Here is a 23,869-nt window from a genome sequence, read left to right as displayed (position 1 = left end):
CGATCGTATCTTGTTTGCTTGTCCGGAATGAGGCGAGGAGGCAACGAAGGCCAGAGTGAATAATAGGTGGGGATGAGAATCCAAAGGTAGCTAATATACCATGGGTAGCATGGAGATTCCGGACTCACTGATGCGGACCGAGAGCCGGTGTTGGCCGAGTCGGAGCGGGGCGCGAGCGCTAACGGTAGGTGCAGCCGGCCCGAGCGGGATCGGCCCCGGAGCCGGACCCGCAAAGGTTAAGTTGAGCCGAAGCCAAAGTATGTCCGCTAATGTAAGGAAGTCTCAACATCCCTAAGTAACGGACGAAAACTGCATCTTGTAACAATGATATCCTAAATATCCCATGGATGTACATCGTCCAGCTGTCAAACAAGTCACTGCACTTACCCCCCTCTTACAACCCGAGACCCAAAGCTAGTTGGAGCTCAGAGGCTTCTCTCTCCTACCAAATTTGCGGCCCGGCTCCTTAAGCAGTCTCTGCTGCCAGAAACACCTTTGCGCTGTCGACTACGCTCTGCTGAAACCCAGCCCAGTCCCTGCCGAGCAGCATGCCCGCCCTACTCGCATCAAACCTCCAAGTCATATCCGGATATGTCTCCCCAGGATGTCCCTCCCGGATTTTGTCTTGTCTCTCCGGAAAGCTAGCCCTCAGTACGTCGGCCATCCCCTGGGGCGATATGGGCAACTCTCCAACAAGCAGGTAGCGCTCTCGAGCACGCGGGGTCTGGGAGTCCCGTTCCACCGCTCTAAGAACCAGCTCGGCCGTATCACGTACGTCGATAAAGGTACTCCTGATAGGCGAGAACTCTGGTATCGGGCCACCATGTAGGATGTCGTAGATATCCTTGACGCGCATGCTGAGGCTGGAAATGGGATCTGGGAGGTACAGCGGTGGCCCGAGGACGGGACTTGGTATGGTCAGTGGCTCATATCGGCTTTCGAGGGTTCGGGGGCAACGTACGCCGGACATAGCGCCGTCATGGAAAACTCAGCCGCCGTTTCCTTCCCAAATTTCCAGAACGCCCTTTCGGCAGCGGTCTTGCTCGCCTGGTAGATGACGTACCCGGGCGTGTTTTTGCCCAACCTGCGCACTTCCTCCTCGGCGGCATCGTTCCAGTCGGCCTCGGTAAAGACGTGTCCTGCGGGTTTGGAAACCGAGAAGACGGCACTGACGGTGGACATGAACACGACTGATTTCAGCGTGTTCTGTCGAGGCTCTCTCTTGGATTCGGCCAGTGCCGAGGCGAGAAGGGAGGTGGTGCCTTGGACGGAGGCCCGCATCATGGGCTCTGGATCGGTCTCGGCCATAGAGACGGGGCTCGCGAGGTGTGCTACTGCCTGGACGCCTAGAATGCAAGCGGCCAGTGGTCAGTATCGCGTGTATCTTTGCGCCGCCGAACGAAGAATCGGAAGTTGGAACCTTCAACAACGCGGTCAAATGCCCCATTAGCGCTGATGTCTGGCACCTCGACTAGCTCCAGCCGGTTTCCATCATGGTATTTGTCAAGCGCGCGGACAAGCGACTCGACGTTAGGAGTCCTTGCGCGGACTGTTCCCCGAACGGTGTACCCGGCTTTGAGAAAGGTGGCCGCTGTATGCGCGGCGATGTAACCATTGATACCCGTGATGAGGACTCGGCGCTGGCTTGCCATATTTAGCGTTGTTGACTCCTAAGATTATTATGATGTTAGATTATGAAACAGAACCGTGGACTGACGAATTTACGCAAAGAAAGTTGTTGTGTTGACTCCGAGATCGCTGCCGAGAGGTTGTTATCAGTGCGCCCTTCTTTTGAAGGAGGAAAGCCGTGACAAGCCGCTGTTGCTGCTCTCTTTCCCCAATTGGTGTTACCATCCCCTTGTATTCCACATGTTTTTGTTTGTATCAGGAGAAGTCAACATTTGACGGATCGACTCTTGACTCTGTGTGGATTGATTTCTTTTGATTTAAAAGTACATTGAAATCCATACGCAGGAAGTTCTCGCTTCTTGATCTCCCAATCGTTCCTTTCTTTTCATCAACCAGCTCGAGGAATATTCACCCTCTTACTTAACCTCCGCTTGAATCTAGTTTCCAGAATCACCACACTTCCGGCACCGGGCTCTTCAAGAACCCCTTCAGCGGCGTCGTCCCGTTGTAGTCCAGCCCGATCGCCTGCACAAACGCCTGGGCCACGAGGTCGGCACCGGCAGGGCTGGTGTGCGTGTGGTCCTGGGGGAACAGCGCGTTGGTCTTGTCGCTGCCCAGCTTCAGAAACATGTTGGCCACGGCCTGGAAGTGGTCCGAGAAGCTCGCCCCGCTGCCGACGTTCTTGGCCGCGAGCGCCGCATACCCGACAAAGCGCGGCGCGCCGGGGATGAAGGAGCCGCCCTCGAACAGGTTGTTGGGCGTCTGGCTGCTGACGATGACCTTGGCGCCCTTGGCGATGTAGCTGCGCGCCGCCGCCTCGACGTAGTGGTTGAAGGTGTAGACCAGCTCGCCCGTCTTGCCGGACCGGCACACCTCGTCGCCCGTGCCGGGGCAGTCGCTGCGCCCGTTGTCGTTGGCCGAGTTGGGCGACCCGCCGTCGTTGTGCCCGAACTCGATCACCACGATGTCGTCGCGCTGCACTAGCCCCTCGATCTCCGTGAACCGCCCCTCGTTGGTGTAGCTGCGCGCCGACCGCCCCGACATGGCCTTGTTTACCACGGGTGCCGTGATGTACTTGGAGAGGTACTCGCCCCAGCCTGCTGCCGGTCAGGTCACGAGTTCATGTCAGGGGCCGGGGGGAGTGGCATAGAAAAATTGCCCAACTCACCCATAAGAGCACCGCCAGTCTTGGCCATGGTGCTGTCTCCGGCGAGGTAGACCGTCGCCTGAGCTCCCGAGGCGGCAAGCCCGGTGGCGAGGAAGGTTGACCAAGACAACATTGTGGTTCCAGTTGTAATGCTGCTCCTATGATTCTAGGGCTAGTTCGAAACCGCAGTGAGGTGAGCTGACGTTCGGGAGTTCAGAGTTTGAATTCAAAGTGGCTTTAGGGTGACTTTAAAAGATCAACACTTTATTCTCCCAAATCAAACCAGCTCAGATTCAGATCCCAGCCCAGGACATATTAATACTCGTAGTAACGGCCGCCTTTACTCCGCACTCCCTCCTGCTGCCATACATATTGCGGTGTTTCGCGGCTAAAGGTACCGAGCCCCAGTTACACGGTGGTTCATCGTCCGGGTTTTGGTTATAAGCTCACCTTCCCAGTCAGAAGCCCCCGAGACTGTGACGTTTCGGCATTGGAGGAAAAACAACAGCGTAGTAGCATCCAGTTTATAACTTCCCCACTATCGCAACAATCCAGGGGCCGAGGCACGGACGAGCGGACGGATCCAGCGTGATTCGACACCGAGACGAGTGGAAGCCCTCTCAAGGGGCGAGTCCGTTTGGGATGCGCACCAATCGGCCGTTATGCACTCCAGTTTCCGGCGAGTTGGTGGCCGAGTCAGGGTAGTTAGTTATTAGTTATTGATACTGTAGCTTCAACCATTTGTGATGCTCGCAGCTAGCAACAGCGAAAATATGCAGTCATGAACCAGCGCCCGTCTTGCCTCGCGCTGCCACCGGCCACAAATGGTCCACTGCAACCAGTTCCTTCAGATTCAGCTCAATGTAACAACACTACATGGCCATGACCGCGACTCCAGCCGCCCATTCCTCTTTTCTATTCGTCCCGCGCTCCCATCTGAGCCCCTTTCACACAACAACAGCCTGACGTGAGGACGGTCACAAAAAACCGACCCCCGGAATGGTATCAATCATCTTTGGCCAGTGCCGTCAACCCAGAACTAGGGTAGCGTGTCTTCCGCGGGATCTCCCCGTGCCCGTGATAGTCGGCTACGTGAGTTGAGCCTACTTGTGAAAAAGAAAAATGAGCCAGCCACCGGGGCGAGAGGCACTTCGTTTAAAAAAGATCCGTCGCGAGGACGGCAGCGGACAGCACAATTGTGGGTCCGCCCTAGGTAGTAGCCTCCCCCATGGTTGACGTCCGGTCCCAATCCTGCCGCAGGAGTGTCGCGTTACCCCTTCTCTAACAACCCACATCCTCTCCTCCCTTGGTATATATCTTGACCCCCCGCTCGCTCGCTCGCTCGCCCGCCCACCCAAAATCTAACAACCACCCCATCACTCGACCTGCTTGTCACACCCGATGCGACCGAGGAGCTCCTTGCGGTCGCTGTGCCCGGGCAGGCTGACGCCCGAGGTGGTGGGGGCCTGGCGCTTGACGCCGGACCGGCGCTCCCAGCTCTTGAGGTCGATCTCGTCGACGCCGACCTCCTCCTCGAGGGGCTGGGCCTCCTCGTAGACGAACTCGTCCTCGTCCTCGACCTCGCCCTCGCCCTCGACCTCGCCCTCGTCGTCGCTGCGCACGTCCTCGGCGGGCGCGCCCTTGATGACCTTGACGGCGACGCGCACGATCAGGAAGAACCACATGATGGTCAGGCACTGCAGGAACAGCAGCATCGACAGGAACGACCACTTGACCGTCTCGTTGTAGCAGAAGGTGCCCTCCGAGTCCCAGAGCGGCTCCAGCAGGTAGGTGAAGCCCTGGTCCTTGGGGGGGTCGAACGGTCCCACGAGGTTGTCGCGTGATCCCTTGAAGCAGCCCGTCGGCATGATGTTGGGCGTGTGCGCCCACACCGAGTAGCACACGGCCAGGTACAGGAAGTGGCGCGCCGCCAGCCACGAGACCATGAAGACGCCGAACATGACGTCGCAGATGGTGTGGTAGCCGAGGTATTTGAGGCACTTGGCAAGCTGTGGGACGGAAACGACGGGTGGTTAGCAAAAGAGATGGATGTGGTGAGGGGTTTGGTGGTATTGCACGTACCCCTAGGGCCAAGTCGGACACATCCATCAGGACCAAAATGAGGTTGCCAACGCGCGTGTGGCCGTACCGGTACGAGGTGTAGATGAGGATGCTAGTGACGATGTGGTGGGTAAACATCTGCCAGTGGTCCTTCCTGCGCTCCTCGATGTTGATGACGATCATCTGTTGCAGCCAAAAGCCCAGCTGCGCGAGCATGTAGCCTTTCATGAGCCCGGTCAACTCGCGGTCGGGCCAACCCGTCCACAGCTCTCGCAGGTTGAAGTAGGCGGGCGACTGGCAGTAGATGTACTGGGTGGCATTCTGTTAGTGACGCTCACCAAAGAGCAGCTAGGAGTAAGCCCGAACGTACCAAACCGAGGGGCCAGAAGAATGCGTAGTAGACCGACATCCACGCCTGTTCGCTAAACCGAGTAATGTCTTTCCTCTTGGAGATGCCCTGGGATTTGGCGAACGGCGCGAGAATGTACTCCATGGTCGCGGCGCGCAAGCCGGTAAGGAGGACGATGCAGAACAAGACGACATGGCCATCCGCCCAGCCCAGCCCGTAGTTCCCGGTGCCCGGGTTGTAGTATGAGAGGTTGAAGTATTTGGCCGTGTAGTCCCGCGCGCGGGGCATGCCGTGGGCAAGGAAGAGGAGGGCGAGGAGGTTGAAGGAGAAGCCTGGGAGAAAGGGAGGTCGAGGTTAGCTCCTGGGTCTGGGGCGAGGAAATAGGGGTCCCAACGCACCAATCTGGTTGTTGACAAACCAGCGGGTGAGCTGCTTCATGGGGCCTTCGTTCTTCCTCTTGACGCGGCGGACGAGGACGACGTTGCTGTTCGCTTGTTTATAGAGCGGCCCGTTCATGTGCTGGGGCTTCCCACTCCTCCTCGGCGCGCGAGCCGAGGGCTTCGCCGTGCCGTTGCCGTTGCTGCTGCCGTTGCCATGGCTCAGGGTTGGGGTCGTCGGGGAACTCATGGTCGCCTCGTCCAGAAACTGGCAACGCGCCAGTCGTCCGTACGTCGTGGGAGGTTCTCGTCGAAACAATGGACAGAGTTGGGCAACGAGGTCCCTCCAAGGTTAAGGCCCTTTCGAGGGGGCGGGTGGACTGGCCAGGGGGACGTGGAACGGGCTCTGCGTTGATGCGGCGAAGGCGACTGCAATTTGGCAGTCTTCCCGCTGTGATTTCTCAACGAAGGACCTTAAAAGCAAGATGCGCCTTGAGAATAGGTGCGCGCGGTGCCACAACGCCAGGCTTTCGTCAACTTCGATGGGACGGAGACGGAAAACGAGCGACAGGAGGTGGACAAGGGCAGCGGGTTCGGCTTCTCCACCCGCTTGGTTGGCAGTTTGCCCATTTGCCCAAACCAAAATGTTGAATTTGGAGGCTGGCCCCACTGAAGATCGAGGCGCACAACAAAGGCGGTGGGCAAGTCACACTGCAGCTTCCAGGTTCCTGACCTGATGGCGGCAGGGATTCGTCCCAATTGAAACGCGGGATTGGATGAACCAGGGATAGCACGGGCCCTGGACCAGACGGAGCAACTCGCCTTTCTCGAGCTTGTCACTGGCTAGGACTTTTCAAGCTTGTCCTGGCAGCGTTCAGACCATAAAAAATATTTGAGAGGACCTCATCGCGAGTCCAATGTTCTAAAAGTTGTCGGACGGGTTGAAGACGCGGCGGTGGTGAGCCATCCGACCCGACTCTCGAAGATCCGCACCAAATACGAGCTGCCGCTCTGGTAACGAGATGCAGAATGGCACCATCCGCCTTCCCGATTCCTTAGTGGGAGGAGACTGGAAGTGCTGGAGCGTGGAAGCGGAGAGAGGTGGACGGATCCGAGACCATCCCCGCCTTTTCCCTTTTTTGGCGTCGGCGGGGTCCCTGCTGAGACCCTCTGGAACAGGGCGACGCTGCATCTGATCAGCCTCCAAGCGGGCAGTCGGCTCTGCAGCTGCCAATGAGACACTGTTGTCGCCGCATGCTTTGTGTCCTGTGATGTTCAGTTGCAGCTCTTGAGGGGTAGAACGAAACCTCGTCTCGGTAACTACGTTACTCTGAAGTATCGTTGGGGTTGCGCAGAAGAGATCCGACATATTCAGCCCATGTCGAATCCATTTTTGGCGCTTGGATTCAGGGTCATCTGAATTTCCAGCTTCCAACAAGCATTCTTTGCACCAGCTGCCGATCATCATATCAAACCCTAACCCTCGGAATATTGCAACGGTTGAGCGGTTCTTCGATCGGCGTTCTTCTCGCAGCTGATTCTTGGCAGCCTTGCACATTCAAGGTTTCCATCTTCCATCCTTCCGTCCAGCCTTGCGGATTGGTTGGCACACACCGTCCACGTCTCCTTCACCCCTCCCTCCCCTCGCCACCAACTCACCCACCCGCGATGAACCAAATCCGCGCCATCCAGGCGCTCAACAAGCGCGAGATCGAAAATGGCGTGCCACCCGAGGCCTCGTGGCACACCGACTATCGCGACACTGCCTTCGTCTACTTCGGCGGCCTGCCGTACGAGCTGTCCGAGGGCGACGTCATCACCATCTTCAGCCAGTTCGGCGAGCCCGTGTTCCTCAAGCTGGCGCGCGACAAGGAGACGGGCAAGTCCAAGGGCTTCGGCTGGCTCAAGTACGAGGACCAGCGCAGCACCGACCTGGCCGTCGACAACCTGGGCGGCGCCGAGATCGGCGGCCGCCTGGTGCGCGTCGACCACGCGCGGTACAAGCTGCGCGACGACGAGGATCCGGAGGAGTGCAAGATCGGGTGGGAGGACATGCTGCGCCGCGAGCGCGCCGAGAAGGGCCTGCCGAGCGGGGACGAGGACGAGACGGACGAGGAGGCGGCGGGGCAGCAGACAAGGCCGATGCTCAAGGAGGAGCGGGAGCTGCAGCTGTTGATACAAAACCATGACGACGACGATCCCATGAAGGAGTTCCTTATCGACGAGAAAAAGCAAGAAATCGAGGAGGCGTTGCGGCGGGAGAAGAGGCGGTCCGAGAAGGAAAGCCGGAGAACTAGGGACAAGGACAGGCATAGGCACCGCTCGCACCGGTCAAGGAGGGGCGATAGCGACGACGAAGGTCATGGGAGGGACAGAGACAAATACAGGGACAGAGGTGAGCGTGAGTCCGATCGGAAGTCGAAGTCCAGGAGGGACGGGACTCCGGTTGAGGACGAGCGAAGAAAGCGCCGCCGGGATTCTCGCGATCGAAACCGTAGCCGAGAAGGCCGCGTTGAGAGGGACCGAGAGAGAAATGAAACCCGTCGGCATCGAGACGACCGAGATGAGGACCGTCACAGGAAAGACAGTGATAGGCATCCACGGCACGCTCGGGAGAGTTCGCATGGTCGTGACGAACGCCGACACCGAGCCCTAGAGGATAGGGGACGGCACCATAGGGAGAGAAGTCGGAGTCGCTCGCCGCGCCCATCTCGAGACTAAGGGTGCTGGGTGGATGGGAGATTTGGTTCTAATACAGCCTTGCTCTTGATTGCGCGCAGCAACATGGCCTGAGAATGCACGATACTTGTTGAGATACCCATTGACTAGAGGAATAATACTACATGAATAATTCAACCACTCGACGCGGAGGAATGCGTTCCCGACTTTGACCCAGTAATACTCCCGCTAAATATGCTTTGTCGCCCAAATCCTTCCGTCCCCAAAATACCAGACTCCATCGTTTCCTCCATGACTTAAAACGCCAAAGACTCCGGGTCAATATGCAAAGACAGGCGAGCTTACGCGCCAACAAGATAACGCTTCCACCCCTCCCTGACGCAGAACCGTTTCCCGTCCCCGGCTTCTTGTATTACGAACCTCTCCCAGCGCGCGTCCTTGCCCGCGCCCACGACCAGCAGCGTTTCCTCACCCACCCACCCAATCACTCCCTTGGGGGGCTTCGAGGTGCCCAGAGTCGTGGTCTCCGATACGGGCAGGCCACTGGTCATCCCCTCGTTGGTGGTTTCCTCATCGTCCACCTCGAACGGCGCCGATGCGAATGAATACACGTCCGAAAACATGCGCGGCATCAGGGGAATCTTGGAGAGAATGCCCCACTTTCCTCTGCCGTCGCCGCCATTGCTCTCTGACGTCGTACTGGTGCTGCTACCAGCGCCGGAGATGCCACCGTTTTGCTGATGCAGTTCTTGTTGCTGCTGCAACTGTTGCTGGCGAGAAACACGTTTTGGATGTGGGATGTCAAACACATGTAAAGTTGACTTGTCCGATGTGCAGGCGAGCATGGTGCCCGACGGGTTGAAGGCCAGGGAGAAGATGGTTGCCGGGTCGATTCCACGACGCAGCTCTACAAGACGGGCACAGTTGCTTGTGGCGAAAACGCGGATCAAGGTCCCCTATTAACAGTATGAGCGTTACTCGGGCGAGCCAGGGGAGTACTGTGAAGGACCTACCTTCTCACTGGCCGTAGCGAGCAGCTCGCCATCCGAGCTAAGCTGGACCGCCTTTATGGCAGATGAGTGTGCGGGAATGATGCTGACGTTCCCCGTTGCGATCTCGACGAGTTGCACATGTCCCACTGTCCTTCCGGGAAAGGCTATTTTCTTCGGGGAGAGGCAACACAACCCCCACGGGTTGTTGGCCGTCTCGAAGGCCGACTGCAGGTTGGGCGGCTTGGCGAATTTGTAGACGCGCACACTGTTCTGCAGTACGACTACAATATGCTCCTTTGACAGCTGAACCCCACGTACCGGAGTCAGGGCGCTGATCTCGAGGGCAGCCTTGCTTTTCAAGTCGTCCCAGACGATGAGCTAGTCCATGGAATTAATCTTGACAATTCAACACAGAAGTGGGATGGAGAGAGCTTGCCTTGTTTGCGGCGAACTTGGGCTGTCTCCCTCCGCCGACGAGGCCTATGTAATTAGCTTTGCCCATCATCTGGACCAGCCCTACACCGGCGTTGAAGTCTGTTGGCGAGTCAGCGGTTGGTCAGGTGGGTGCAGGGGGCTGTACCCGGCTTACCCCGTGTGGTGCGTAGAGTACATGTTTCGGCGTGGAAAACTGTTGTCGTGAGCTATTGTGATACGAGGAATAGAAAGCAAAGGGGCCCGGAGATCTGAGAAGCATCATGGTGGTGATTCGGCGCCTGTGTGGGGCATGGATCGGATATTGCGGGTGACTTACTGCAGAATCCCGTATTGAGGCCCACGGCAAAACAACTGCAATCGCCGTTGAAAGATATGGAGAGAACAACTGTTGAGCTGGGTGTCTCGAGAGGGGTTCGGGTGTTCATTTTGGCGGCCCGTGGCGATGGTTTTGTTTAGTTAACGAGTGTGGTTGGAACGATGGTGGTAGCCTTGCGTGGGCGTAACCACCAAACAGCCGGAACCCTGGGCAGTTATGGGAAGCCAGGTGCCTGCGGCTCTGGCGGTGATAGTTAAAGAGGTTTTCCGACTGGGTTGATTTTGATGGAAAGTGAAATCGATGCTACGAGTTCATTCTCAGAATCGCGCTGAAATGATTGATGGTATGGGGTTCTGGGCTGGGGTTGATGTCCGCGGTCGTTCGACGATGGCCCGCAACAAGGGACTGAATGAATGGTATCAATCAATGATGGATGGATCTAGCCAACGTGGCGAGAAGAAAGCAGCGCTCTGAGCGATTGCGTAGTGATTGCGCAGTGGAAAATATTATTTTAAAGAATGCTTCATAGCTCCTGAGCTTCAAAACACATTTAGTCGATCGGACTGCGTTGCAAGTGTTGGATTGAATCTGGACTTCCAGACCCAGGCCCGTGTTGTCACGAGTTGCCCGCCGAGCTGCAGCTCACACGGGCGGCGTTTTGGTGACAGGAAGCGCCGTGCTGGGAGTGAGCGCAAGAGCCGCAGCACAGGCCACTTCGGAAAGATGGTCAGTTGCGGGCAGCTGGCGGGAAAGTTATCGTGGTGGAGCTGCGTATCGACAGCCGTCTTGGGTGCTTGGGCCTGGGGGACTGGAGCACACCTTTCCGGTTTTGGCTCTAGCGCAGCCTGCACCGAGCAACCCCTGAATTGCGGGTTGGCCATTGCTGCTGCTCTGGGCGACAGCTCGAGGTGCTGCTCCTGCCGTCCAGTAGCACCGCAACATTTTGTGAAATTACCATTTTCCGACAACGCCCATTCCCGGCCTCTCTCCTTTTCCCAACCTGCAACTGCTGTCGCTCGAGCTCGACGACCGCAACCCGCAACCACCTTCTCGATCACCGACTTATTGGCCACTGGATAGAGCCATTTAGCTTTATCTTCCCTGCTGCTTCTCTCAAGCCGGCGCTAGTTTTGCCCGTGCCCCAAAAACGCGACTCGACTTCCCCCCACGACTCCACACCACCAATATCATGTCTTCTCCGGCCGTACGTCTGCCTTTCCCTGTCTTCCCAGCGTCGTCGTGATATTTGCCATCCCGACCTGTGTTCCCCGTTTCAATCCAACGATCCGCTCTCCGCGACCACATCTCGCACAAACGCGCCCGTCATCAGCGACCGATCTTCGTGCAACCCGAACAACCAACGGTGCTAACATGTTTACGGCACAGAAGATGATCCGGCGGAAGAAGAATGTCAAGAAGGGGATCCAGTTCTGCCTGATGGTCTGCGGTGCCTCGGGTACTGGTGAGTGGCTTTTTCAACCCTGCATCGACGCGCAGCCCGCACTAATCATTGATGAACCCCCGCAGGACGGACCACCTTCGTCAACACTCTTTGCGGCAAGCCCGTGCTCTCTCATAAGGAGTCCGACGACGCCGGCGCCGCTCACGTCGAGGAAGGGGTCAAGATCAAACCCGTGACGGTCGGTACGCAAATTACCCATATCGTTGAAAGAGTTGTGGTTCGATGGATGCCTAACCGCCCACAGAGCTTGAGTTGGACGAGGAGGGCACGCGTATCTCCCTGACCATTGTCGACACCCCTGGATTCGGTGACCAGATCGACAATGAGGCCAGGTACGAGTCAAAACAGCATAACCGATTTCGGGGATGGCTCGCTGACATATTGTGCCCGCAGCTTCTCGGAGATCGTTGGCTACCTCGAGAGGCAATACGATGACATTCTTGCCGAGGAATCGCGTATCAAGCGTAACCCCCGTTTTAGAGACAATCGTGTTCACGCCATGCTTTACTTCATCACTCCCACCGGCCATGGGTAATCGCCCTGTTTTTCCCTCGTATTACTCGAGATGCTGACGTGGTTGCAGTCTCCGCGAGCTCGACATTGAACTGATGAAGCGCCTCGCGCCTCGCGTCAACGTTATCCCCGTGATCGGTCGCGCCGACTCCCTCACCCCCTCTGAGCTTGCCGAGTCGAAGAAGCTGGTGATGGAGGATATCGAGCACTACCGGATCCCCGTCTACAACTTCCCTTACGACATCGAGGAGGACGACGAGGACACGGTCGAGGAGAATGCCGAGCTTAGGGGGCTGATGCCGTTTGCCATTGTGGGATCAGAGGATGTGGTCGAAATCGGCGGCCGCCAGGTGCGCGCCCGCCAGTACCCTTGGGGCGTCGTTGAGGTCGACAACCCGCGCCACTCGGACTTCTTGGCTATCCGGTCTGCCCTGCTGCACAGCCATCTTGCCGACCTGAAGGAGATCACCCACGACTTCCTCTACGAGAACTACCGTACCGAGAAGCTTAGCAAGAGCGTTGAGGGCGGCGCTGGAGTGTACGTTTTCCCCGGCCTCTTGAACTTTGGCCGGTTTCATCTTTGCTAACATGATTTCCAGCGATTCGTCCATGAACCCCGAGGATCTGGCCTCGCAGTCTGTTCGCCTCAAGGAGGAACAGCTTCGGCGCGAGGAGGAGAAGCTCCGCGAGATTGAGGTCAAGGTCCAGCGCGAGATCAACGAGAAGCGCCAAGAGCTGCTGGCTCGTGAGTCTCAGCTGCGCGAAATCGAGGCCCGGATGCAGCGCGAGGCGGCAGCGGCCGCGGCTCAACAGGGCGGGCCTGCCGACCACGGGGCCAACGGCGCGGAGTAGCTCTGAAGCGCTTCCCCCCCTCGGTTATCCGGCAGCAGCTCGATATCCCACCATTGCGACGCCCGCCGGATATGGCCGATGTTCGACCACTTCTAGGCGACCTTTCATGCGATCCGATCTTTCCGTGCAGGCGTTGGTTCCCCTGTTGTTTAGAGACAAAATATTCCCCCAATTTTTCCTGCGCTTTTCACGATATCCGCTGCTCAACCAACCTCGGGATGTGGGCAACACCCGGGGACGGCCGGCAGGGCGGTGTCGAGGTCCTAACCGGAGTGGTGTGTGTGCTGGTGGGCTGCTGAGAACGGGGCTCAGGGAAGGTCAACCGAGGTTTCCTGGGTCCGGGTCTGGTTATCGGGTGTGGGCGGCCGGGAACGGCGGTTCCCATCAAACACGGTCCCAGACCGCGACGATGAGCCGTGTTGCAAGGGACAGGGCTCAGCCTAAGCACGCTTTTCTTGTCCTCCATCGTCCACGCCATCTCGGTCACGACCCCGTCTACCCCCTTACCTTGACTGTCTGCTTTTTTCTCATTTCTACTATTGGACTTCTAATGCAGATATCACCTAAATTCAACTTTCCTACTCTGATGCTGCTCTCATGTCCACCACTTCTCTGCATTCCTTCGCTAGCGGGATGCCTTAGCCCGGGTCGATGTTGGTGTAATACGGATTTTAGCTGAACTCAAAAGTACGACACGAAAGGGAGAGAAAGCGGGAGGAAGAACTACCTGTGCACTTGAATTTATGATGTTATCCGAGCTTGTCTTCACTGCATCCCGTCTAGGCATAGATACAATACGACCATGAATGTCGATGCGTAAATGATCAATTCGGAACCCTTCCCAAAAGCACCTAGTAAACTAACGTGGACGCAGCTTCGCTCAAGAAATGCGAGCGAAGTGCGCCACGCAGCGGGCAAGCAGTAAATCGGAAAGCAGAAAACAGAAAAGCACAAAAACCAGTCCCCGCAAAACCCCTATTTCCGTCGTAGCACAAAACCGATGAACCCGTTCCCCCAAACCCAAGATACTGTACAGTCTCACAACACGACGAATGAACATTACCATGCCCGCGACCTCAAAACCCCTCCGGTCTTAGGCGGCTCCTAAACCACTCTCCCGACCCGCTCTCGCCTAGTTGTTGCTCTGGCTGTTGAGGATGCGGAGGATGGCGAGGAACAGGTTGATGATGTCGAGGTACAGGCTGATGGCGGCAGCGATCTCCTCCTCGACGTGGTGCTTGCGCAGCACGAGTTGGGTGTCGACCAGCACGTAGCCGCTGAAGACGAGGGCGGTGAGCAGGCCGTAGACGAGCTCGGTGGTGCTGGTGTGCGGGAGGAAGAAGGACATGAAGCCGAAGATGACCAGGCCCCACAGCGCGCCGAACAGGTAGGGCATCCAGCTCGTGAAGTCGTACTTGGTCTGGCAGGCGAAGGCCGTGAGGAAGAGGAAGATGCCGGCCGTCAGGAAGACGGCGTTGAGTACGATCGAGGCGCTGTAGAATGATACGATGACACTGATGGTGTAGGCTTCGAGGAGGGTGAAGGCCGAGAGGAAGAGAAGGTTCATTGGGTACGAGTGGCGTTTCCAGTAGGTGAGCATCATGCAGGCCATAGAACCAAAGAGCTGTAGCGAGACAGAGTTAGTTGATGCGGGCTCGAGGAGGTGAGCGAAGAGGGGAGTGGGGTCTGAGGGGACGTACCGAAACCCAAACGATGGCGGGATGCGACTGGATCCATGACTTGTAGCTTTCGCTCATGAAGCTGAGTGCGCTGACGGCGCCCGTGGCGATGAGCTGGACGGTCAGGATAGTGTAGACCTTGCGGATGAACTGATTGCGAATCTCGACTGTCGCTTCGGCGACGGAGCCTCCAAACTGCGCAAAGACAATCAGCGACACTGAACGGGGTGGTCGGCGGTATTATGGCGGGCGCATACCTTGAAGTCATCGGGGACGTTGTCCTCGCTGTTTCGCGGAGACCCAAACAGGCGCTCCTGGTCCTGGGCAGAGCTGCTCTCAGCCTGGTACGACGGGGGCGGCTGGGTGTAGTTGAGGTCCGGGTCCTCTTGGGGAGCGGGCGTGTACTTGACGTTGGCCGACATGGTTGCTGATGGTTTGCGAGCGTAGTCGCTGGAAAACGCGCGGGGTTGTGCCAGGCAAAGCGTTGTTGGTGATGAAATCTGGCGTGGGGTGCAAACGGAAGAAGGCGAAGGAAAGTGGCGGACGAGGCTGGCCTTTAATATGGAATTCGCAATGACGACCACTGGTGATTGAGGATGACCCGAACAAACGGACGGTGGGGATGCCTGCTCTTCACTGGTGGCGGAGCTGTGGCCACCTGCCTGTGGCCGGCACGTGGTTGGTTGGCTGGAAGCTGGAGATGCCTGGAAGCTGCAATGCCAAGCTTGGTTGACAGTCAGGCACGGTTTGTGTGGTTAACTCAGGGTTCGGGTTAGCTACTGTCTCTCAATCTGGACCCTGCCCCTGCCTCTCCCCCGGCTCTCCACTTATCGGCGGTGATTTGGAACACCAGTCGCGTCTCTCCGCCCACTTCACCAACGAATCGTGTTTCGGCGAAGTCACGGTCCACACCAGTCCGACCCAGCCCCAGAAACCGGAAGAGGAACGACTCCTGAACGGGCCATAGTCGGAGGCATGAGACCAACCAGACGACACGGCTAGAGATTAACTTTAGCCCCGATTCATACCCCCCGTTTGCGATTTCGTACGGACTCAACAAACCTCCAACCCAACACATTAAAAAATAAAGTACACAAATGCCCCCAACTGCAACTCACCCTTAAGCGAGCGCAGCCATGGCGGCAAACACGAACCGCTACTCGACCTACACCACAGCTTCGGTTGGCTCTGGTACCGACTCCAAGAATGGGGATAAGACCGAAAAGAAGGATCTATGGAACTCCATGCTCTCGTCCGTGGCAAGCGGGAGGCGGCTACCAGAGAAGAACATAATACTGCTGGGCGGCACTGTCGACTCGCAACGCGAGTTCTTTGAGACCCTCTCCAACAACGACCTCCGCCGCACTCTCGACCGGAACGCATCGCGGATGCCCCCTGTCGCAAACAGCTTCGCCCTTGGCTACACATACTACGATGTCCTCGACGCCGACCAGGAGGACACCCTCGCGCGCATCTCCCTTTACACTCTCACAAGCCCTTCCGCCGCATTTGCCTCCCTACTCCAGCCGCTCCTAACGCCCCAATCGATATCAAACACGCTGATAGTGGTGCTACTGGACTGGTCCCAGCCGTGGAAGTGGATGCGACAGTTGCGGGAATGGATTCTGCTTCTGAGGACAGTGCTGGTCTCTTTAAGCAACGAGTGCAAGGAGACCATGGAGGAGGTCATGCTGGCATGGCGAGATCGCGGGCGAGGCGGCGGGACAAACCTGGACGGTACGACGGCCGTGCCTACAGCAGATGGCGAGATGGACCTTCCCGTGGGACCAGGAGAGTGGGAAGACGCACTGGGCTTGCCCCTGTGCGTTGTGTGCCAGAATGTAGGCCTGCAACCTCGGCAGCGTGCTCTGACTCAGCAACTAACCAGATTTGCAGGCCGAGAAGATGGAGTATCTGGAGAAGACGCAGAGCTGGAAGGAGGAGGAGTTTGACGTTGTCCTGCAATTTCTGCGAACAACGCTGTTAAAACGTGGGTGTCCTACTAAAACTAGGGAGACATAAGCTGACTCGATATGTCGCAGACGGTGCCTCTTTAATCTACACCACGCCCTCGGTTCCCTCCCAGCTCCCCACGCTTATCCACTCTAGCTTGGGGATACACTCGCTCCTCAAGAAGCAACCACTCAAGCACAACGTAATCGATCGGGACAAGGTCGTCATCCCGCCAAACTGGGACTCGTGGGGCAAGATCCGGGTCCTCAGAGACGGCTTCGACGTCGACCTCGTGAGCAACGGTTGGTCGATTGACCTCGACCAGCCATTCCCGCGGCCCCTAGAAAACGGAACCGAAGACGAAAACGAAGAGGTAGACGAGGACAGCGAGCACGTGGCGGCCGACCCGGAAGGATCAACAGTCGCCCTATACGAAGAGTCCGTCCAAGACCCAAGCATGGACGCCCTCCAGTTGGCGGGCCGCGACACTCACTCGACCGCGCTCGAGGTCGAGACCATCGACACCCAGACCTTCCTCGGGCAACAGCTCAAGGTCCTGGACGCCTTCAAGCAGAAGAACGAGGAGGCGGCGCGGGAAGAGTCCCGGCAGAAGCCCCACAAGAAGATGGATGACGACCTCGTCATCGACCACGACCAAAAAGCAGACGCCAGGGTTCTCGAGCACATCGGCCCCGTGCAGTTTAACATGGGCGGCATTCAGGTCGACGCCGACGACATGGTACAGCGGCTTAAGGTGAGACTTTTCTCTCACAACCCCCCCAACCCAACTCCTCAAACTAACACTCTGTCACAGGAGCGCCAAGCGTTCGGCTCGTCCTCCCAGCCCGAGAGCCCAACGTCCGAGGAAGCCCTGGACTCGACCTCGCACATGGACACGGAGAACCTGCAGGCTTTCTTCCACGGGCTGATGAACAGGCGAGGAGCGCCTGCCAGATAGCACTCGACGTGGAGCCGAGACCACCTACAAATGGAGGTTAGCTCTTGATGAGCACATAGGCAACCCGCGCCGAGAATTCCCCTTTGTTATTGTGGTGGCCCCGAGTACATGGATGGTTGTGAACGAGGAGGTAGCGAGTGTATTGCCATGTTGGTCTTCCTGTTGTCGTCGGTGTTTGGCGAAGAGGCGAGAAAACACCGAGATTGTAGACTAGATACCCCCTTTGGAGAAATAATGAAAGATAAAAGAGTGTAAGAGTCGGCCCGATCGCGCGTTAAACACAACAATCTCATTCCTGCATGGAAATCAAGCGTGGTTGTGGAACTACATAAGTCTAGTACTCTGCATGTGATGCGGCATCCCCATTCTTCCCGCATGCAACCATCCCAACTATATGATAAGCACCGCCGATGCAGGTACTCTTAAGCCAACCGGTATCAATACCGTTCTAGCTCCATAGTACATACCCGGTCCTCAAAAAATGGACACCGACGCAAGCCTCAACAATGCACAACTCTCCCTATATAAATCCGCTCGATCACGAGCGCTCTCCAACCACCAACTCCTCCACTTTCTTCACCAGCCCTTCCGCAGTAGTCGTATCTTTCCCCTTGTCTCCAATAAGCACCAACGCAGCGGCTTCCGCCCTCGGCGTGGTATACCACTTCCGCAACGCGTCCGCATCCTCCTTGCGCACCTCCAACTTCCTCACCCCCAGCCGCGCCGTGACAACGCCCGTCAGCAGGCTGACGAACAGCCAGGGGTACTGGAGGATCTCGGCCTCGAACGCGTTGACCGTCTCGCGGGCCTGTAGCACATACGGTTCCGTGTCCAAGAGCGTGCCGAGCCGGAACAGGTTCGACGCCGACACAGCGTTGGTCGAGGGGTGCGCCTTGTCCATGCCGCTCTTCAGGCGGAGGATGGTCGGGCTGAGGGTTGCTGATTCGGTTGAGTAGAAGCCGCCGGAGTGGGCGTTCCGCGGGGAGTGTGTGGGGGTGGTGGTGATGGACGAAGATTTGGAGAGGGGTGCGTCGTAAAAAAGAGCGGTTTGGGTGTCTATCTTTGTTAGTAAGACTTCTTTCGGCAGGGGGATTAGGAGAATAATGCATACCCTGTAATTGTTTCGCCCAGTCCAGCCACTCCTGTTCAAAGGTCGCTGTGTAGAGATCCAGGAGGCCATCGATCAGGAAGGCGTAGTCATCTGCGAAGGCGAGTACTTGACTTGGACGTTCCCAGAAGAAGCGACGCAAGGGGTTGCCGGTCTTGGTCTTCGGCCCCGCCCATAGATTCTTCTTGATAAACGTAGCAGCGTCCCGAGCAGCTTGTAGGTATCTGTCCGCTCTCTCGGCATCAAGCCCGCGGATGGCGGCCGCGGTCCTCGCTAGCGCGGCGATAACGATGCCATTGGCACCAACCACGACTTTCTCGTCCCGTACCGGCCGCACCCTCTCCTTCTCCCGGTGCGCGCGCAGCTTTTCGCGCGCAGTCGAGACAAGGTGTTTGATTTCCGCCGGCGGGACACCGAACTGCTTGGACAGTTCAGTGGCATCCGCCTTGACTGATAGGATATTTTGGTTGATGAACTCATCGAAGGGGTCCTGATCCTGCGGCACGTTCCCATCCTCCTGCACATCCCAGTATGCCGCAGCGACCGTACTCGCGTGGTCGTCGCTGGACCCGCCGCCGACCACCTGGTCGAACTCCCTCCTTGTCCAGGTGTAGAATGCGCCCTCCCGCATGTGCCGGTCGCCCTTTCGGTAGAAGGAATCGGACGCCTCACTGGTCACAAACCCGCCATTCGCCGTGCGCAGCAGGGTGCTGGTGAGGTAGTCGGCCACCTCCAAAACAACATTCGCAAACTCGTCGTCAAGCGACAGTTCCTTCCCATCACCCCGCGAATATCCCAACCACGCATCAAGAAACACGCCTAGTAATAGCGCATTCTCCCCAACCATCTTCTCAAAATGCGGCATGCTCCAGTTGTTTGTCACACTGAACCGCATGAAGCCGCCCCCGACGTGGTCCCTCAAGGCACCATCGCGAATCCGCCTCAGCGTCCCGATTGCCATCCCTACCGCACGCTCGGCTTCCTCCTCTCCAATAACATCCCTCACCTCCTCCGGGAACTGCGCCAGCCTCAACAAGAACGACAGGCGCGCCGGGTTCGGAAACTTGGGCGTGCCGAACCCGTACTCGACTGGGTCAAACATCCGCGATATCCTCCCGAGCGCCTCGTCCAGCTGGTCGAGATCCAGATCGCCAGAGTCGGGGCTAACTGTCGGGGCAGCATTCGCCGCACCGGAAGCACCAGCAGCGGCCTCGATCGTCGCGCCGGCGCCGAAGGTCCCCTCCTGCGCGAAGTCCTGCAGCTTATGCAGCATCTCGAACGCCTCCCGTCGGCACCGCTCCTCCTGCTCAACCCAGAACTGGTGGATCTTTTTGGCAATGGCAAGGAAGTCATTGTACGACTCCTCCCCCTCCCCGGCGCCACTTATGCCCCCCGTCCCGCTACCCCCCGCGGCGGCGGCGGCGGCGCTGTGTTCTGTGCCCGGGCCCGGCCAGTATGTGCCGCCGAAGATGGGATAGAGGTCGGGCGTGAGGAAGAGGTTGAGCGGCCAGCCGCCGGTGGCGTTGACGGCCTCGCTGTAGTTTTGGTAGATGGTGTCGAGGTCTGGGCGCTCTTCGCGGTCGATGAGGATGGGAATGAATGAGGCATTGAGGAAGGATGCTACCGAGGGGTTCGAAAAGGAGTCCTGGGTTGTGAGGTGGCAAACTGGCGACCCGGGGAGGATCGGTTAGCGGGAGGTGGGGTGGGAGGCATACGAAAGGGGGGGCTGGACTCACGGTGGTCTGCCTGGAAGCCGATGTGCATGAATATCGGCTTGTTCTCAGCCGTGGCCCGGGTGAGTGTGTCTGCGTCAAGCATTTGCCATGCCACCGGAGTATCGGCGTGACAGCGCACGTAGGGGCTATCACTCTCGCTGGCGCGGTTCTGAAGCTCCGGGAAGGTGGAACTCCCGGTGCCGGTGGCACCGGGCTCGGGATGTTGCCGAGGCTGCCTCTGTTCGAGCTGTGCCCTCATCATCTTGTTGATGTCAAGGTATCTCTGAGTTGGTGGCCCGGGGTTGGAGTTACGTCGACTTTCGGGTGTCGCGATGTAACTCCCTGTGTACGCAGACTGGCAGGCACTGATTTGTGACAGGAATGCGGGTGGACTGCGGGGTAATTTTACAAGTCTGCCCGAACGGTTCTCAAAAGTACCCCCAAGGAATGGATTCCGGAACAAGGAGGTCTGTTTTGAGATGGAATGTTCGGCTGGTAGGTGTGATTGGACGTGCAGTCTCCCCGGTCGACTGGTTTATGGTGCTGGGCGGAGGGGAGAGATGTGGGCGGTCCCTTCGGGATGTTGAAGCTGCCAGGTTAAACGGGGAGTGACATCGTACAGGGATCCTGCCTGGAGGGAAACATCGGCCTTACGTTGACTGCCGCCCTGGGGAATGCGGCAGCGGATTCCTGGGCTTCAAACAAGGGTTAGGGAACGCCGTAACGACTGCCCAACTCCCACCAAGGTATCACGGCAAGGAAAGAGAAGAGAACAGGATGGCAAGTCTCCAATACGTGTCTACCGATGTCAACTTCTGCACTCGTATCACTTAGATTTATTTCTCTTTGCGCTTCGAGGAGAGCCCGCCCAGCCTATTTCACTCGCCGATATGTTCGACAAGCCGAAATCCTTGGATTTGTTTGTATGGTTGATTAGTTGAGAGTTTGGAGGATAACGTCTCTAGAAACATAAGAGGGAGGCAACACTGCCCGTCCTGAATGGAAAGGTCCCTTATAACCAACTCGCTGCTCCATCCGGCGCCAATACACAATCTCAAAAGAACGAATACTCCTTGTCCTGTTCCCATCCCAAACCTTCGAACCCAGAACCAACCCAGCCAGAGCCCAAACAAACGCCAATATCCATGACAGCAGAAGCCCGGTAGCCCTGCTTGGGGCCAGACAAGAGTGAAACCCGACCCAACGCCTAACCCGACAACATACAAGACACTTTAGACCGAGGCAACGGCGCGCTTATTGTGTCGCTTGATCATGGACTCCCAGGCGCAGGGGGGCTGATTCTTCGCCTTGCAGTCGCCGCAGAGCAACATGGCGACGCTGAGGGAAGTGTGTCAGTGGATATCCAACGCTGCTGTGCTCGGGAAGCGGGGGGTTCTTCTTGTTCGGGGACTGTACTATTCAAAGTGTGTGATGTCGGGCTTGCATCGCTTGTGTGTGATGGTGTAGACATCGCACCACCTCGAAGCGATGAACCGGAAGTGCCCGCAGCTGTATTCCCGTTGGATGAAGTTGCACATGGTGTTTTGAGGAAGCAGTGATAAGACGGCGGTGAGTTGGGCTCTTGACTTGACGAGTTAAGAGCAAGTGGGAGGTGGAGCACACGAACTGACGCGGTCACTCTTAACTGGCGGGGAGAAGACCCGCTGCTCTTGTATGTACCCGAGAGGAGATCCCAGGGATATCACCAGAGGTAACGGAGTCTCACCTCCTCGGGGAATTCTAGACCTGGAAGACCTCACGTCTTGCTTCAATTTCTGGTTCTGGCGACTTGCAGCAAGACTAGAGGGCGAAAGGGCGAACAAATGCCGACGAGTCGCACCGAATCTCGAGAGGTCTCAGATCGGGGAATCGAACGCGGTGCAGGAGATTCCAGCCATGGGCTTGGGAGATACCTCCGAGTGCCGCGGAGGCGGCCAGAAGGAGTCAGACATGGGCTTGCTCAGAGCGTCGTCCCACCAATCTTTTTCGCAGGGGGCGCGCCATGAGGCGGTCGTTGGCCCATGGGGAAGGGGTTCAGGGGGTTCAGGTGACCGTGGGGGACAGGCCCGTAATTTGAACCCTTCCAGCTGGTCGACCTTGGCTGCTTTGCTTTTTTTTGTTTGGTCTGGGCTGCCGGCATCCCGGGACCAAGGACTTGGGAGCGGCATTGGCCCGATGAGGGTGGCCAGGCGAACTTTTCCGAGGCGCGGGAGGCAACCTCCACAATTCAAGCTTCTGCTTCATCTCCGTGCAAGCGGCCCTGGGTTTGCCGTGCAACAACACGCTGAGAGAGTGACGGTGTGCTTCGGATGATCACCGTCCCAGGAGGGTGAAATGCAGTTCCACCACAGCCCACCTGACGCGCAGTGCACTGGAGCACATTCTTGCGCAGCGGTCCGCAGATGTGAGCACTCGCATTTTCAACAACCCAGGCGGGTAATGAGACCTTTCCTAGGAGGACCATGATCGTCGGACTGGCGGGCGAAACGAAACAAAAAGAAAGAGCAGTTTCGGATGACTCGCCAGTCGACAACGCAAGCTCAGGGAAGGAAGTCGCTCCCTTGCTTTCCCCTCAAATCCAAAGCCCAAAATGGAAGGAACGGCTCCCCTCTTTGGGGCTGGCCCCCACGAACGCCATGGCTTTCCCCCGCGGCCCAATTGCGTGTTGTCAAGGCTTCCCATTTCGAATCGATCGCCATCGCCAGAACATTGGACCCCTTGTTGGAATGCAGGAAGCGAGATCAAAGCGAGATCACGCGCCCAGCCGGTTCGCAGTCGCTGCAGTCGCTGCCGTCAAGGTGTCCGTCTCGAGCCAAGCTGAGAAGCAAGGCGAAAATGGCCCAACCGACAGTTCAGCTGAGAAATGCGTGTTTGTTTCGCAAGCTTTGTTTCGCAGTCTCGCTTGCGAAACACAATATGTGAGAAAATCCCCTGGAAGTCTCCACGGACCATCCGCCGTGCATCCGAAGCAAGGGTTCTCGGTCTCGGCCGAATCAACAGCTCCCATACAAGTCGACGTGTGAAGATATGATGAGGAAGCTCAAAAACAGGCCGGTTTTGGTCGGAGCGGAGACCGTTGAGCTCCAGCGAGCGTGGTAAAAATTACCTTTCATCATAGGAGCCAAGTCGGCAAGTACCTCGTCCACTCATTCAGCGTCAGCCAAACAACCATTGCCATCGCTCATTCAACACCCCGTTTCGCGCGTTTTGTGTCAAAGCGAAGCTGGCCACCGAACAACCAGATTCCAGCCGATCTCATTCGCTCGGGTGCCGGACCCGAGACAAGGATAACTGTTGCTGTTACACAACCACGACAACCTACCTGGAACAACATCCAGCTCCCAAACCACCAGTTATCGGTGGCGACAGAGACTAACTAACCAACCAATATGCATGCCACAGCAGCCGACATCGCAAGCGGATGACTTAATTGCCTCTCCGTCAACTCGTTGCTTGACTCGCCCACAAACCCCACCCAGCCGAACACCCCGTGTTTCTCCCTCTTTCGCCAGACAGCTCCCGTCCAAGCGGCGGTTTCTGTCCCTTTCGCCGCCTCCGCCCTACCCTAGATGGACACTGCTCGGGGCCGGCCTAAGCGGTCTTGGCTGGGACACATACCACCTTGGCCGCCGGCGCACACCGAG

General features: G+C 57.5%; 13 protein-coding genes across 13 annotated transcripts; 6 read left to right on the top strand and 7 right to left on the bottom strand.

Moving 5' to 3' along the window:
- Positions 1 to 296: 296 nt before the first annotated feature.
- On the bottom strand, positions 297 to 1,779 carry B0H64DRAFT_413227 (uncharacterized protein). Its single transcript, XM_062804966.1, has 3 exons — positions 1,421 to 1,779; positions 962 to 1,346; positions 297 to 908 (listed from the first exon to the last, which is right to left on the bottom strand). Exons 1-3 carry the CDS (start codon positions 1,650 to 1,652, stop codon positions 467 to 469), a joined length of 1,059 nt encoding a protein of 352 aa, XP_062653831.1. The 5' UTR covers positions 1,653 to 1,779; the 3' UTR covers positions 297 to 466.
- Positions 1,780 to 1,959: 180 nt separating this feature from the next.
- On the bottom strand, positions 1,960 to 3,025 carry B0H64DRAFT_452881 (SGNH hydrolase-type esterase domain-containing protein). Its single transcript, XM_062807216.1, has 2 exons — positions 2,798 to 3,025; positions 1,960 to 2,726 (listed from the first exon to the last, which is right to left on the bottom strand). The coding sequence occupies exons 1-2, from the start codon at positions 2,907 to 2,909 to the stop codon at positions 2,080 to 2,082; spliced, it is 759 nt and encodes a 252-aa protein (XP_062653830.1). The 5' UTR covers positions 2,910 to 3,025; the 3' UTR covers positions 1,960 to 2,079.
- A 1,127-nt stretch (positions 3,026 to 4,152) lies between these two features.
- On the bottom strand, positions 4,153 to 5,702 carry B0H64DRAFT_421150 (TLC domain-containing protein; the record flags this gene model as incomplete). Its single annotated transcript, XM_062805516.1, has 4 exons — positions 4,153 to 4,785; positions 4,859 to 5,146; positions 5,208 to 5,518; positions 5,585 to 5,702. The coding sequence occupies 4 exons, from the start codon at positions 5,700 to 5,702 to the stop codon at positions 4,153 to 4,155; spliced, it is 1,350 nt and encodes a 449-aa protein (XP_062653829.1).
- Positions 5,703 to 6,831: 1,129 nt separating this feature from the next.
- On the top strand, positions 6,832 to 8,407 carry B0H64DRAFT_413222 (uncharacterized protein). Its single transcript, XM_062804965.1, has one exon. It carries the CDS (start codon positions 7,232 to 7,234, stop codon positions 8,282 to 8,284), a length of 1,053 nt encoding a protein of 350 aa, XP_062653828.1. The 5' UTR covers positions 6,832 to 7,231; the 3' UTR covers positions 8,285 to 8,407.
- Positions 8,408 to 8,433: 26 nt separating this feature from the next.
- Positions 8,434 to 9,795, bottom strand: B0H64DRAFT_62727 (WD40-repeat-containing domain protein). Its single transcript, XM_062808536.1, has 3 exons — positions 9,671 to 9,795; positions 9,256 to 9,612; positions 8,434 to 9,198 (listed from the first exon to the last, which is right to left on the bottom strand). Exons 1-3 carry the CDS (start codon positions 9,737 to 9,739, stop codon positions 8,584 to 8,586), a joined length of 1,041 nt encoding a protein of 346 aa, XP_062653827.1. The 5' UTR covers positions 9,740 to 9,795; the 3' UTR covers positions 8,434 to 8,583.
- A 1,264-nt stretch (positions 9,796 to 11,059) lies between these two features.
- Positions 11,060 to 12,906, top strand: B0H64DRAFT_62609 (Septin-domain-containing protein). Its single transcript, XM_062808533.1, has 7 exons — positions 11,060 to 11,189; positions 11,372 to 11,447; positions 11,513 to 11,629; positions 11,692 to 11,779; positions 11,841 to 11,978; positions 12,031 to 12,498; positions 12,560 to 12,906. Exons 1-7 carry the CDS (start codon positions 11,175 to 11,177, stop codon positions 12,810 to 12,812), a joined length of 1,155 nt encoding a protein of 384 aa, XP_062653826.1. The 5' UTR covers positions 11,060 to 11,174; the 3' UTR covers positions 12,813 to 12,906.
- Positions 12,733 to 13,717, top strand: B0H64DRAFT_62627 (uncharacterized protein). Its single transcript, XM_062808535.1, has one exon. It carries the CDS (start codon positions 12,919 to 12,921, stop codon positions 13,489 to 13,491), a length of 573 nt encoding a protein of 190 aa, XP_062653825.1. The 5' UTR covers positions 12,733 to 12,918; the 3' UTR covers positions 13,492 to 13,717.
- On the bottom strand, positions 13,718 to 15,131 carry B0H64DRAFT_62626 (inhibitor of apoptosis-promoting Bax1-domain-containing protein). Its single transcript, XM_062808534.1, has 3 exons — positions 14,749 to 15,131; positions 14,513 to 14,686; positions 13,718 to 14,436 (listed from the first exon to the last, which is right to left on the bottom strand). Exons 1-3 carry the CDS (start codon positions 14,911 to 14,913, stop codon positions 13,945 to 13,947), a joined length of 831 nt encoding a protein of 276 aa, XP_062653824.1. The 5' UTR covers positions 14,914 to 15,131; the 3' UTR covers positions 13,718 to 13,944.
- Positions 15,132 to 15,329: 198 nt separating this feature from the next.
- Positions 15,330 to 17,684, top strand: B0H64DRAFT_479326 (dynein light intermediate chain-domain-containing protein). The gene is made up of 4 exons (XM_062808297.1): positions 15,330 to 16,332; positions 16,388 to 16,481; positions 16,534 to 17,198; positions 17,259 to 17,684. The coding sequence occupies exons 1-4, from the start codon at positions 15,628 to 15,630 to the stop codon at positions 17,400 to 17,402; spliced, it is 1,608 nt and encodes a 535-aa protein (XP_062653823.1). The 5' UTR covers positions 15,330 to 15,627; the 3' UTR covers positions 17,403 to 17,684.
- A 175-nt stretch (positions 17,685 to 17,859) lies between these two features.
- Positions 17,860 to 20,693, bottom strand: B0H64DRAFT_62405 (uncharacterized protein). Its single transcript, XM_062808530.1, has 3 exons — positions 20,247 to 20,693; positions 18,514 to 20,175; positions 17,860 to 18,458 (listed from the first exon to the last, which is right to left on the bottom strand). The coding sequence occupies exons 1-3, from the start codon at positions 20,485 to 20,487 to the stop codon at positions 17,941 to 17,943; spliced, it is 2,421 nt and encodes an 806-aa protein (XP_062653822.1). The 5' UTR covers positions 20,488 to 20,693; the 3' UTR covers positions 17,860 to 17,940.
- A 764-nt stretch (positions 20,694 to 21,457) lies between these two features.
- B0H64DRAFT_447371 (uncharacterized protein) lies at positions 21,458 to 21,763 on the bottom strand (the record flags this gene model as incomplete). The annotated part of the gene is made up of 2 exons (XM_062806993.1): positions 21,458 to 21,563; positions 21,642 to 21,763. The coding sequence occupies 2 exons, from the start codon at positions 21,761 to 21,763 to the stop codon at positions 21,458 to 21,460; spliced, it is 228 nt and encodes a 75-aa protein (XP_062653821.1).
- B0H64DRAFT_62430 (uncharacterized protein) lies at positions 21,534 to 22,639 on the top strand. Its single transcript, XM_062808531.1, has one exon. It carries the CDS (start codon positions 21,900 to 21,902, stop codon positions 22,536 to 22,538), a length of 639 nt encoding a protein of 212 aa, XP_062653820.1. The 5' UTR covers positions 21,534 to 21,899; the 3' UTR covers positions 22,539 to 22,639.
- Positions 22,640 to 23,415, top strand: B0H64DRAFT_62347 (uncharacterized protein). The gene is made up of 2 exons (XM_062808527.1): positions 22,640 to 23,320; positions 23,386 to 23,415. The coding sequence occupies exon 1, from the start codon at positions 22,740 to 22,742 to the stop codon at positions 23,145 to 23,147; it is 408 nt and encodes a 135-aa protein (XP_062653819.1). The 5' UTR covers positions 22,640 to 22,739; the 3' UTR covers positions 23,148 to 23,320; positions 23,386 to 23,415.
- Positions 23,416 to 23,869: the final 454 nt, after the last annotated feature.

The sequence above is a fragment of the Chaetomium fimeti genome (assembly GCF_033439085.1).
Source record: "Chaetomium fimeti strain CBS 168.71 chromosome Unknown B0H64scaffold_14, whole genome shotgun sequence".
Lineage (NCBI taxonomy): Eukaryota > Fungi > Ascomycota > Sordariomycetes > Sordariales > Chaetomiaceae > Chaetomium > Chaetomium fimeti.
This window is presented reverse-complemented; position numbering and strand designations above follow the sequence as displayed.